At 56.7% G+C, this 13,189-nt stretch overlaps 1 protein-coding gene across 1 annotated transcript; it reads left to right on the plus strand.

Annotated features, from left to right (window-relative positions):
* The first annotated feature begins 4,792 nt into the window (after positions 1–4,792).
* On the plus strand, positions 4,793–12,810 carry LOC140901034 (glycoprotein-N-acetylgalactosamine 3-beta-galactosyltransferase 1-B-like). Its single transcript, XM_073319201.1, has 3 exons — positions 4,793–4,895; positions 10,438–11,102; positions 12,536–12,810. The coding sequence occupies exons 1-3, from the start codon at positions 4,793–4,795 to the stop codon at positions 12,698–12,700; spliced, it is 933 nt and encodes a 310-aa protein (XP_073175302.1). The 3' UTR covers positions 12,701–12,810.
* The last annotated feature ends 379 nt before the right edge of the window (positions 12,811–13,189 follow it).

Genomic DNA, 13,189 nt, shown 5'->3' on the forward strand with positions numbered 1-13,189 from the left:
GAGCCGTGACCTGGTTTGAGCTTCCCCATCCTGGCTCCCACCGCTGTGTCTGGGCTCTGTCTATGGCAGCACCCAGGGCTGAGCGGGTGCTGACCGCGGTGCCCACAGGGCCCAGCTACGCCCAGCCTCAATGGGTGGGTTGAGCCCAGCCCGGAGGCACCTGCGTGCGCCAGCCAGGGGTGACTCCTTGGCCTGGCAGGGTCAGAGCAGGCAGCTGCTGGCATCTTGCTGGGGGTGGGGTTGGGGCTGCAGACAGGGCAGGGGAACTTGGCTGGCAGGGTGGGTGCAGGGGACCAGCCAGCTGGGGCCCTAAGGCTGATCAGCGCCATGCGGGACAGGTTCCCTGCACCCACTTTGTGGCTGGGGTCAGACTCCAGGCTGTGGCTCCGGGTGCTTCCTCCGACTCCCCCCCACCCCAGCTGAGGTGTTTGCGCAACAGGGCCTGAGCTGGACGCTTCTTGTCCAGGGGCCTGGGCCTGGGTCCCAACCGGAGCAGGGCAGCCTTAGCCCCGGAGGTGTGGAGACATTAACCCCTTCCCCCCCAGAGTTGAGTCCGCCTACGCTTTGCAATGTGGGAAAGACGTCATGGCCCAAATGCAGCTGGCTCTGGGGTGGAGGGCGGCGGCTGCACGGCAGGGCTGGGAGGTGAAGGGACGCCAGGGGGTGAGATCTGTGCTGCCAGCCGGAGGGGAAGAGGTGGTGGTTCACAGTTAACTATGGCTGTGCCGGCTGGAAGGTTCAGTGGGGGAACGGCTGGGTAAGGACACGTGCCTCCGTGGGAGGGAGCTGCTGGCACTTTGCTCCGTTCTTCACCCCCCCCATCCCTGCAGTTCTTAAGTCTCTAGGGGGTGGGATAAGGGGGTGTGATCATTGCAGAGTCCTTGAGGGCAGGTGTGTGCAGGGGTCTGGACACAGGGAATGGCCAACACCCTGTTTCCTGGCCACTGATGGCCTGGGCCCTTCCCCCCTGCAAGGTGAGAGCTGAAGGGTGGGAGAACAAAGGAATCCGGTGCCCTCCTGGCCCGGGAAAGGAACAAAGCCCGGAGGAGGAGGGGCCGGAGGGAGTTTCAGTTTGGGGCTGGCTGGGGATGAGGAGTGAAGTGCAGACGTGGTTGTCTGGCTCCCTGCCCCCCAAAATGGACCCAGCTGAGGGGTCCTGTTCTCTGCACCTACAAGGTCTGCTTTAGACCATGTTCCTGTCATCTAATAAACCTCTGTTTTACTGGCTGGCTGAGAGTCCCGTCTGGCTGCAAAGTTGGGGGGCAGGACCCTCTGGCTTCCCCAGCACCCCGCCTGGGCGGACTCGCTGTGGGAAGCGCACAGAGGGGATTCAGAGGATGCTGAATGCTCCGAGGTCAGACCCAGGAAGGTGGAAGCCGGGTGAGCTTCTTGACCTGGGGACAGGCTGCTCAGAGAGGAGACTTCCCCAGAGTCCTGCCTGTCTTCGTGGGGAGCAGTTCCAGAGCATTGCCTGGGGACTCCATGACAGCCCCCTCAAGGATTGAGCTCACAACCCTGGGTTTAGCAGGCCAATACTCAAACCACTGAGCTATCCCTCCACCTGGCCTCCTCTTCCTCCCCAAACCCCTGCCACACCGCCTCCGCCCTTTGCACTCTTCTTCCCACATCACCTGGCCCCACCTTCCCCCTCACCCCGGCACTCCTCAGGCCCCAGCCTGGCCCCTCCCGTCCAGCGCTTGCTGACGTGGGGAAGGGAAATAAGGAAACGGTTCAAAGTACTTTTAGCAGCTGGAAAGGCTGCAAAGGATCTGGTGCCATGTGCCCAGCCATGTGCCCAGCCATGCCCCCTCCCCTGCCTCCCACTGTCCCCCCGCCAGAGCTCTGCGGGTCGCCCGTCAGGAGCCCCTGGCTCAGGGCGGCACTGAGCTTTGCATCAGGCATCCAGGACTCAGGCTCTGGGTTGCCCACCGGTCTCTAGAGGGGTCAGGCAGGGTGGGATTTCTCCCCTGGGTTGCATGGAGGCCTTGCTGGCCCATGAGGCATCGTGAGTTGGTCACGGTGGGAGACCAGGCCAGCTGGACCAATGGACCAACATCCAGCTGAGAGCGAAGATCCTAGTGGAACCGCGTTCACCCCTGGAGAAAGCCCCGGGAGCCCCTGGCCTTGTCCCTCTGCTCTTGGGTTCCCATGACGTGGAGGTGCATTAAAGCAGGATCTGTCCAGGGCAGGTGCTTGGTGTCAGGCCCCGACTGGGGTGCCGCAGTACATGGGAGAGACTCCGGGGTGGGGCTTGGGTATAGTCACCGTGACCTGCTGCTCTTCTGTGTGCACATTTCCGGGGCCAGGACAGTCTCTTTGCTGCTCCCCGGGGAGGCGAAGCTGCAGCCTCCAGCGAGAGCTGGATCCTTGGAGCTCAGGGAGTGGTGGCTGGCTTGGGGCAAGCCGGCCTAGCCCTCTGCAGGAGCTTGAGCTGCAGCCTGAGCAGGGGGAGCCGATCCCTTGGGCTGATGCGCAGGAGGATAAAGGTGAGCAAAAGTCTGCCCCGTGCAGGAGGTGACGGGGACAGACACACTTGGCTGCCTTCGCACTGACCCAGGCCCCGATGATATGGCAGCACCAGGGGTTAATGAAGGTAGCCGGTATTCCCTCCCCTCCGACAGGGATCACGGAGCCAAGCAGCACCCCAGGACCCCAATTCTCCTGACCTGGCTCTGGGGCTGGGGAGGGGACGGTGGCTCCCCACAGAGGAGGAGGGGAGTGAGATCAGTGGTCCCTAGAAGACGGACCCCTCTCACCTGCCGGGCTACAGCCTGGCGGAGGGTGCAGGTTTCATGCCGTGGGTGGCCACCAGACATGGTTGGTGGGTTCTGGGCAGGAAGCAGCGTGTATTCTAGGACCTTGGCACCTAGTCCCTGTGGGGGCCGAGTCGCTCTCTGTGAGCTGTGCCCGGCGGGAGGAAGTCTCTGATGAATCTCTCCTTGCGGATGCCTGATCAGGCTCTGGGTTGCCCACCGGTCTCAAGAGGGGTCAGGCAGGGTGGGATTTCTCCCCTGGGCTGCAACATAGAATCATAGAATATCAGGGTTGAAAGGGACCTCAGGAGGTCATCTAGTCCAACCCCCCTGCTCAAAGCAGGACCAAACCCCAATTTTTGCCCCCGATCCCTATATGGCCCCCTCAAGAATTGAACTCACAACCCTGAGGTTAGCAGGCCAATGCTTAAACCCCTGAGCTACCCCTCCCCCCAGTGGGTGACTTAGAGACCCAGCCCGCTCTCAGATGAGGTTGGGGCATTGTGGGATTGTTGCAGGAGGTCTGTGTGTGCTGCTACAGGGGATCAATGCCAATGCAGGCAAAATTAACCGGCAAAACTTCATAGCATAGGCCAGGCTCAAGGCAAAACCTGTCAGGTGATAGAGACAAAGCGGGGCTGGGCTGAGGGAAGGGAACTGGGTGCTCAGATGAGATGTGGGAGGGGTAGGGTGACCAGATTTAACGGAGAAAATACCGGGACACATGGGGGAAGTTGAAGCAAAAAACAAAACGCCGGAGCGGCCAAAGCCGCAATGTCGGGATGCAGGACAAAGACCTAAAAATCGGGACAGTCCCGACTTTACCGGGACATCTGGTCACCCTAGGGAGGGGATCGGGGCTGAGCACAGGAGCAGCTGTGGGGGACTCAGTATCCAGGTAGCATCTTGACCCAGCATGTGTCCTAAGTGTCCCCTCTACCCCCCCAAGAAGTGGATAAAACGCAGGGTCCTGGATCGAGGGGAGTTTCTATGTTTTGTTTGGTTCCGATTTGGACCCAGACCAATTTAAGGGGAATGGTGTTCCCCTGGACTGGGCAGCCTGAAACTGATGGGATCCTTGTCAGTTTCATATCTGCAATCCAGGGCTCCCAGAGCCCTCTGGCTTTGGGACAGCCCTGCCATGCATACTCCCCAGGCTCAGGACTTGGGCAGACCGGGGAAGCCAGAGGGCCAGGAGCAATGAACCCAGAAGCCCTGGCTTGGACTGGGGTTCTCTTGGGGCTCCAGTTCTGTGACAGGGACCCCGAAAGCCCTGGATGCAACCACAGACCCTGGAAAACCGGGGACCCCCCACAGCCCTTCCAGAAACCAGGCAGGTGCCATCAAAGCCCTGCCTGTGACTGGCTGAAAATTCATTGAACCCAAGGTGGTTCCGCGAAATGTTTCAGTTTTGTCGAATCAGCAAAAATTCCTGCCCAGCTCCAAACTTACCTGTTCTGTTGCCCCCCAGTTCCCCGCCGGCCCCCAGCAGCCCACTTCTCCATGAACCAGGTGGATACCGACCCACAGGAACAAAGCAATGGCCAGACTGGCTCAGAACTGAGGTCCATTGAACCCAGGGGCCTGTCTGACAGTGCCTCCACCAGACACTTCCGAGGAATTTGCGAGACCCCCCCCAGTCAGCAGATATGGGATAAACCTGCCCCCACCCCAAAATCTGTCTCTCTCTCTCTTGTCTAATAGAGATTAAAGCAGGTGGTTTCATGTCTCTTCCAGAATTTGCCAGCATTAACTAGCCTAATACTTGTTACCGATTGCAATGTCCAATCCTGCTTTGAATGCTTGGCCTCAGACAGTCATGTGGCAAGGAGTTCCGCAGTCCAACCACATGTCATCTACAATAAGTATTCCCTTGGCTGTGCAGAGAGCTCTGTGGGGGTGGGAGCCAGCTCTGCATGAGCCCCTTGCTCCTGCATCATGGGCAGGCAGCTTATTCTGGGTCACCTCATACAGATCGGACGTGCCGCCTCGCCATGAAGCTGCTCCCCAGGAGACAAGAGCTGTGGCTTTGCCTCGGCATGGCTGTGGGGCTTGCCATGGGATTTACTTTCATCTACGCCTTCAGGACAGAACAGAGCACGTCTGCGTTGGTGCAAAGAACCCACTACTATCGTCGCCCAGGTGAGGGATGGACATAGTCTTTCTAATGCCAGAGCTGACCCCTGCCCCCAGACCTGGGTCAGGGAAATCCCCTATGGCCTTATGGAGGCGAGTCATTGAATTGTAGCTCACTTGCAAGTCAATGGCTGTTGATGGTTGGTTGACACCTGCCCGGGCGTTGGTGACTATCCTGGCTGTTGTCTCTGGAGAGCTAAAATCTGGCTGATTCCCCAATTTACAGCACATTTTACTGACAGCCATGTAACACAATCGCATGTAACACAATCCGATAACTGCATATGCACTAATGATACAGCTGTTTAGAGAGAACAGTGGCTTTCAGCAGATCATAACCTTTCCCCCAAAACCTCACATGACATGCCTTACATGGAATATCGCAATTAGCTATACTTGAGGAATATGAGGGCTACAGGGTGCTCCCCCGAGGTATAGAATGTCACACCACCCCGCTTCGTTTATTGCAAGAGGGTTAGTCACTGACTAGCCCGAAGGCAGTTTGTGTTATGGTTCTTTTGGCATCCAGCCATCAAGGCCATGAGGTGGCGTGCCTCGGTTTCCCCCTTCACACAGCAAACCAGATTTGTTATGGTTTCTCTGCTGTGGTGAGCTTTAAATCTGTTTACAGGTATTAACTGAGAAGCAGCGTTATCAGAAGCTTTCTTAATATGACAGGTGTCTTCAATTACCATTTCTACTGTGTCCCAAGGCTTGTCCCAAAAATTGTGCATAATGTATCTTATCACAAGGTTTAACATTGGTATCAAAATTCTTATCCCAAGACTTAACATTAATATCAAAATTTTTGTCACAGCTGGGCGTTTAGAAGTATCTTTATGATCCCATGCCCTCTGTTCAGACAGTCTGGTTTGAGGTTGGTTTGTTTATTACCCATGGTGTCCTTTGCCTCCCTCCAGTGTAATCAGTCATTGGCTTTTCTTTCCCTCCCTCCAGTGTTCCCGTCTGCCTGGGTTCTTAGTTTAATCATGTTTCTGGGATTTTGGGATCTCAGGGTCTGGCAAGACAGGGATCCTGCACATTGACTGGCCCCTTGGGGCGCTGTCTTCCAACCCCAGGACTGTACATATGCAAAAATATTCAGCTTCCTTTTTGAGATTAACCTGTTTTTCCTGCCTCCCAGCACTGGGTCCTTCCCTGCCCCCTTTCCCAAGAGGGCTTTTATCTGTGCTCTCTGGGCTAGGTGTGTTTACCCTTTCATCAGATTTACCTTTTTCCAGCAGCTGTCCCATAACTTTTCCCTGTCTCTCACCAGCCTGGGGGAAAACATCCCCCTCTCTGTCAGTTGGGTCATTTGTATTCTGGCAAACTATTGTGATGGAGTAGGGATTGGGGAGTTTTGACCTGGGAGTTTTACTGATACGATCTGCATTGGTGCTGGATGGTGGTGGGATATCAGGGGGTGACTTCACTTGAGGGATGAGGCATGTAACCTGAACCCAGGAAGGGGTTGGGGGCCAGGTGACACCTTCTGCCCTGGAAACTGGACAAAGGCTGGAGGAGGAGCCGGGAGTGTGGCTGGGGGAGATAGCTGGAGGGGGTTTCAGTTTTGGAGCTAGCTGGGGAAATGGAGGGAGGCACAGAACCGGGGTCTGGCTCCCTACCCCCCAAGATGGACCTGACTGAGGGGTCCTGTTCTCTGTACCTACAAGCTCTGTTTTGGACTTGGTTCCTGTCGTCTAATAAACCTTCTGTGTTACTGGCTGGCTGAGAGTCACGGTGAATCGCAGGAAGTGGGGGGTGCAGGGCCGTGACTCCCCGTCACTTTTTGACAGCGACCACCTGGCAATTTCGTGGTTCCAACTCCTCTGCTGTCCCAGGCATTGGAGCTGCATCTTGATGTAAAGGGACCCAGTTACCTTCCAAAAATGTACCAGAAATAGCATCCTGACAAACTGGGCCCTGGATTGGGGTGTCCTCCTCCACCCCTTTCTCTGTCCCTGAGAAGTCAGCTGTGTGACGGCTCCCCTCCAGGACGTCGGTTACACAGTTCCCTCTTAAAACCTGGGGCACAGGCTGTGAGTGCCTGGGTGCACGGATGTTGACCCAGCCATTCAGTCCTGGGCATCCTCTCCCAAGTGATCACTGTGGAGACATTCCTGTAGCCCCACTATGCCTTCCCCAGTTCCCTCCTCTGGGACCCCTTCTAAGACACATCTCTCTGTGCTCCTTAAGAAGGGATCTATCACTTGCTCACCTGCAAAACTCTGCCAGCTAACAACTGGCACAGTTTTCTTGGTCACTGACAACCCCTCTCCTGCCCCCCGATCCTGGGGCATTTTGCCTTCTGCTGGAAAGGAGCTAGTCTCAGCCCCTTCCATACTTGGAAGCACCCTGCTTCCCTGTGTTACAGGGTCACAGGAATCCTCACCCACTTCAATGTGGTTTCTGAGATCCCCTGCGCCTTCTCTGGGCTCTCCTCTGGGCCACATTGCTCTCTGCTCCCTGAAGCGGGGTCTGCCTCTGGTTCATCTGCAACCTGCTGGCAGCTAACAACCTGGACAGTTCTCTCCCTGGCAGGCATTACACCCCCCTCCCTTCCTGAGGTGGTGCTGCCTCTAACTGCAGAGTAGGATTTGGTCTCATCCACCCTCCCACCTGGAAGCATGTGGCTTCCCCCTGCTGCAGAGGAATCAAGGAGACTCTCTCCCATTCTCTCAGTGGTTCCTGAGACCTTACCCTTTCCCTTGGGGGTCCCAGCATAAAACTCCTCCTTGCTGCGGGCAAATACTTTAACCTGAGCGACACGGAAAAAATCCTTACCAAGCAGCAGGTCGACAAGGAGATGTTCCATTACCCCCATGGTCAAAACACTTTCCAAACCGTCCCACACCACATGGATTTTAGCTAGTGGTATGAGGAATCTGCTTTCGCCCACCCCCACAATCTCTGCCGTTTGGCCAGGTAATACACCAGCCTTTGGGACCACGCTCTGCTTAACCAGAGGGCTCTGGGCCCCTGCATCCCTCTGCCCCAAGTACTCCCTGATGTTAATGCTGACAACCTTTACATGCTCCGTATCTGGTTCTGCAGAGGCTAAGCTCACAAAACCAATACGTCAGGTTTCCATCTGTCACGGAGTGTGGGGGAGTCCGGGCCCTGCACCCCTCTTCCTGGGATTCACTGAGACTCTCAGCCAGCCAGTAAAACAGAAGGTTTATTGGACAACAGGAACACAGTCCACAACAGAGCTTGTGGGTACAACCAGGACCCCTCAGTCAAGTCCTTCTGGGGGAGCAGGGAGCTTAGACCCCAGCCCTGGGGTCCCCTGTGTTCCTCCACCCAGCACCAAACTGAAACTAACCCCCCCCCCCCGCAGGTTCCCTTCTGCAGCCTGTCTTCACATTCATGGGCAGAGGTGTTACCTCCCCCTCCCCCTCCCCCTCCTGGCTCAGGTGACAGGCTCTCAGGTCTCCCATCCCCAGGGCACATTCCCAGGTCAACACTCCCCCCTCCCTGCTGAGTCACATCCTCACACCATCCCATGGGGGTTTTCTGGGTTGAGGACAGCAGAACCATAGGCGCCAACTCTGAGGGTGCTCCGGGGCTGGAGCACCCACGGAGAAAAACTGGGGGGGCACTGAGCACCCACTGGCAGCCCCCCTATCAGCCCCTCCCCCCCAGCACCTCCCGCCTGCTGGCGGGCCCCGCAGATCAGTGCCTCTCCCCTCCCCCAGTGCCTGCCACCCGCCATGATCAGCTGTTTTGCGGCATGCGGGCAGGAGGATCTGGGGGGAAGAGCGAGGATGTGGAGTGCTTGCGGGGAGGGGGCCGAACTGGGCAGGAAGAAGCGGGGTGGGGATGGAGCCTTGGGGTGAGGGGTGGAGTGGGGGCAGGGCCTGGGGGGCTGAGCACTCGTGGGCACTTTGGAAAGTCAGCGTGTGAAAGTAGAATGAATTATATGAATTAATAGAATGAATTAAAGAAATGCTGCTTGAAAGGTTTGTTGAAATATAGTTGTCAGGAAGAGAAACATTAAGGAGTGTGAGACAATGGGTCCTCAAACTAATTAACTTAGAGTTCCTATTGAGCTAGGAGATTGGTAAATGTTAGTATGCAAATAAGATATGTATGTATATTTGTCAGTTTCTCTTTCTTTTGTCTCTTATGTTAAATTGGCTTTGGCTTATCTGTATAAATAAGTTAGCTTGAGCTTTTGCATGGGGCTCACATATCTGGGTGCATTGGCAAAGCGCTTTGCTAATAAACAGAGTGGTCTGACAAATTATGTGAGTCCTGAATCTGACTTTGACAGGCGCCTGTGAGCAGAGCTAACGTTCACTATTGGTTGCCTGCTTCCTCCTAGCACAGAGCATCTATTCCTCAGAGGAATGTCACGGCTCACACCTTTTGGGCTCTTCTGTTTTTACAGGAGCTTTGGGAGGAGGGTTAGAGGAATGGTTTTGGGGAGGTGAGGGCCCAGCCTCCCAGCCACTCTCCTTCTTGCTAGAGATAAAACAGGATCTTCCCTTCCCACCGGGTTTAAACCCCTCTTTTGGTGGTTTGCTTCCAGTAGACACCTGGGTCTGTTCAAAGACATCAGCAGGAGATGCCGTTTCCTCCGCAGACTTTACTTCTTTGTCCCAGAGACTCTGCTTTACATCCGCCCGACACATGCCTAGGAAATGCTCTTGAGTAACAAGAGCAAACATCCCCTCAAAGCTTGCAACACCTTTGCCCCTCACCCACTTTCCCATCAAGTCTTTCATTTTGTTCTCATGCTCCCCATTACTCATACCAATATCCCTCTTAAGATTCCTAAATTTAACTCGATACGTTTCAGGGGGAATCGGAAACCTTTGCAAAACAGTGGTTTTGGATTTGCATTTCATTGAATACATTCAGCACTTCACCAGTTAATTTCGCAATCTGGGTAGGAACTCACTGATCATCAGGGATTTCAGGCACTGCACACAGCCTTTCAACAGTGCGCAGATATTCAGCAATCTCGTCTGCCTCATTGTATGCAGGACATAAGTGGTCCCAGTTGTGGATTTTTGGAGTGACGGGAATCGCTGGGGTCGGTGGGTTCTGGTTGGTGTTTTCACTCTCTTTCTTTTTCCTTCTCCTTTATCTCCAGTTCTTTCAGTTGTAATAGTCTCTGGTGCACTCTCTCTTTTTCTGCAACCTGCAGTCTTAAAAGCTCCAACTTCGCAATGGCTTTACCGCTTTCACTCATTTTCCGGCTTTTCTGTCCCTTCGTCCCTTTCCCGAAATAAGCAACCAGAAAATAACAAACCGGTAGCCAACTCCTGACTCTCCTTAGCCACCACACTTAAAGGCTCATGTAAAAATCTTTACACCAGTGTGTGAAGTGCAAATCTTGCTCAGTCCAACACACACAGCAGGTGTGTATTTCACCCCGCTCGCTGCGCCCCCAACACAACCCCTACAGTTAGAACACCAGGAAATTTCCGATTTAAATAGCTGAAAAAATGAACTTAACAATTTTAAAATCCCATGGCTGTGAAATTGACCGTGAATTTGGTAGGGCCCTTGAAATAAGGCATTGCCCTTCTGTTCCCAGAGGAGGACAACGCGATCGCGGCCGAGCTGTACAGCAAGGTGCGGATCCTGTGCTGGGTCATGACGGGCCCCAGCAACCTGGAGACCAAGGCCCGGCACGTCCAGGCCACGTGGGCGCGGCACTGCAACGTGGTGCTCTTCATGAGCTCGGTGCGGGACGACGGCTTCCCCGCCGTGGGGCTGGACACCAAGGAAGGCCGGGACCAGCTGTACTGGAAAACCATCCGGGCCTTCCAGTATGTCCACCAGCACCACCTGGAGCAGGCCGACTGGTTCCTCAAGGCGGACGACGACACCTTCGTGGTGCTGGACAACCTGCGCTGGCTGCTGGCCAACCACACGCCCGAGGCGCCCGTCTACTTCGGGAAGCGCTTCAAGCCCTTCGCCAAGCAGGGCTACATGAGCGGCGGGGCCGGCTACGTCCTCAGCAAGGAGGCCCTGAGGCGCTTCGTGGAGGGCTTCAGGACCCAGGTGTGCAGCCACACCACCTCGGTGGAGGACCTGGCGCTGGGCCAGTGCATGGAGAAGGTGGGGGTGCAGGCGGGGGACTCCCGGGACACCGAGGGGCGGGAGACTTTCCACCCCTTCCCCCCAGAGAAGCACTTGATGGAGAATCTCCGGATTGATCGCTTTTATCCCAGCTACTCCTTCTACCCCGTCCTGGTGGTGAGTGTAAGGGAGTCCCGGCTCGGGGCAGCTAGGAGGTGGGTGCCCCGGGCCGAGGAATACTGGGCCTCGTATCTCTTAAGACCAGACCATCATGGTCCCGTGATTCCTGGCACTGTTCTTGGCTCTGCCCATCAACCCAGTTCTGCCCACAAAACAGGCTCCGCCCACCCTCCCAGCTCCGCCCACTCACTACAGATGGTGCCGATGCCATGGGGCTTGATGTGCTGCTCTGTCCCCCTGACTCCCCCCACATGAGCTGGGCCACATGAGCCTGCTACAGCCTGGGCCAACAGATCTGCGTCTGCTGGTTCATGCGCTTAGATCCAGTGGTCCTGGGTTCGATCCCCATGACCCAGCCAGTCGGCTCTTGGTCCGTTTCAAGGCCAGCGGGGACTCTCACGAGCCACATGCTGACCCTCTGTCTAACCCAGGCCGGTGAATGTTGTCCAGGGGTTGAGGTCCCCTTTGCACATGGCTGAGCTGCCTGCCTGCCCGGCTCAGTCACGCAGGCCATTTGGGGCCGGATTCTGTCTCTTCCTGTGGTCCAGATCAGCTGTGTCCCCCATGAAACCCGCCCCCAGGAGGCAGTTATAGGAGCTCCGACCCCCCACGGGGCAGGTTTCTTTCCTAGCACGGTGGGCTGAATTCACCTAGTCCCGGTCTCCAGCAGGGCCGAGCCGCCGTCTCGCCATCAGGGCCTTGCCTGGGCTGCGCTGAGCAGGGCTTTGAATAAGTCGCTAGGCCAGTTTTAACGCCACCAACACGCGTCTCGTGACGCTTCAAGGCCCTGTCTGCTGATGAGCTTCTAACCACCCGTGATGCCCGGCAGCAACCTGGTTCCAACATAACTGACCCCTTGATAGCCAGACCCTTAAAAGGCCGTAGGAGCCATTAGCGTGAGTAATGGTGCCTCTTAGTCACCGGCTCGCTAGGGTAAAAGTTTTCTGCCATGCTGGGCTCTCTCCAGACCGGGCTGCGAGCGTATTAAACATAAGAGCGGCCACACTGGGTCAGATCAATGGCTCATCTAGCCCAGTGTCCTGTCTTCCGCCCGTGGCCAAGGCCAGGTGCCCCAGAGGGAATGAACAGAGCAGGGACTCATCACGTGATCCATCCCCAGGCACCAGACTCTGTGCTGGGCTTCCAAGTGACATGGGTGTGTGGGGGTTCACCTGTAAAGACCCCCCCCCCCTTTTTCCCCATGTGCCGCACAGCCGGCCTCTCCCCGCACGGTGCCGCAATCCTGGGGCCGATGGCTGCGCATCGGGGCACAAAGGTGGTGGTGGGGGGGGGTGGAACTGTGACTGGCAGCGGCTTGGGGCAGGGTGGCGTCAATTGCTGCCCTCGGGGTATAGCTGTGTTGGGTCCAAGGCAGCTCAGGCTGGGGTGGGCTGCAGGCCCCTGAGCTCGGCTGGCTCTCGTCCCCACAGGGTGCCCAGAGCTGCTCGGATTTATCCATCTCCTTCCACTACGTCAGCCCGGAGGAGATGTACATGTTGGAATACTTGAGCCAACACCTGCGTCCGTACGGATACCGGCCCCGCTACCAGCCGGCGCCGAGGACCTGGAACCGCACAGAGCCCAGGGAGGGGTGACTGTCGGGGGCTCCGTGGCGGGACGCCAGTGAAGGGCGCGAAATCCCAAGGGCCGGGGTTACCCCAATGGGGCTTCAGAACCAGTGTGAGGCGTGAGGCTGGACCCACGGTGCCGGGGGCTGTATAAAAGCGACCGAGGGGAGGGAGGGGGCATTTGACGCTGGAGGGCTGCGTGTAGGACGGGGGCGTGGTCACAGTGGGACGGAGCAGAGCCTGATTAGCCCCTTGTCTGGAAGATGCCAGGACCGGACATCACGTGCCGGGTTAGCCTCTATGGGTGCGGAGCGCGAGCTCAGAGCAGAGATGTGGTTCGGGGAGGGGGCTCGCAGGCAGGGCACCCCAGTGGGTTTGGGGGGTATTCTTGGGCACAACCTCTGAGGGAGTTTGGGGGGCCCCCAGCTAAGGGGGGGGGCAGATCTTGTCTACGTATAAGGTGTCCTATCGTCATTGCAAACCTCCTTTCTTTTTAGCTACCTCCGGGTGAAAGGA

The sequence above is a fragment of the Lepidochelys kempii genome, chromosome 20, assembly GCF_965140265.1.
Source record: "Lepidochelys kempii isolate rLepKem1 chromosome 20, rLepKem1.hap2, whole genome shotgun sequence".
In the NCBI taxonomy this organism is placed as follows: Eukaryota; Metazoa; Chordata; order Testudines; family Cheloniidae; genus Lepidochelys; species Lepidochelys kempii.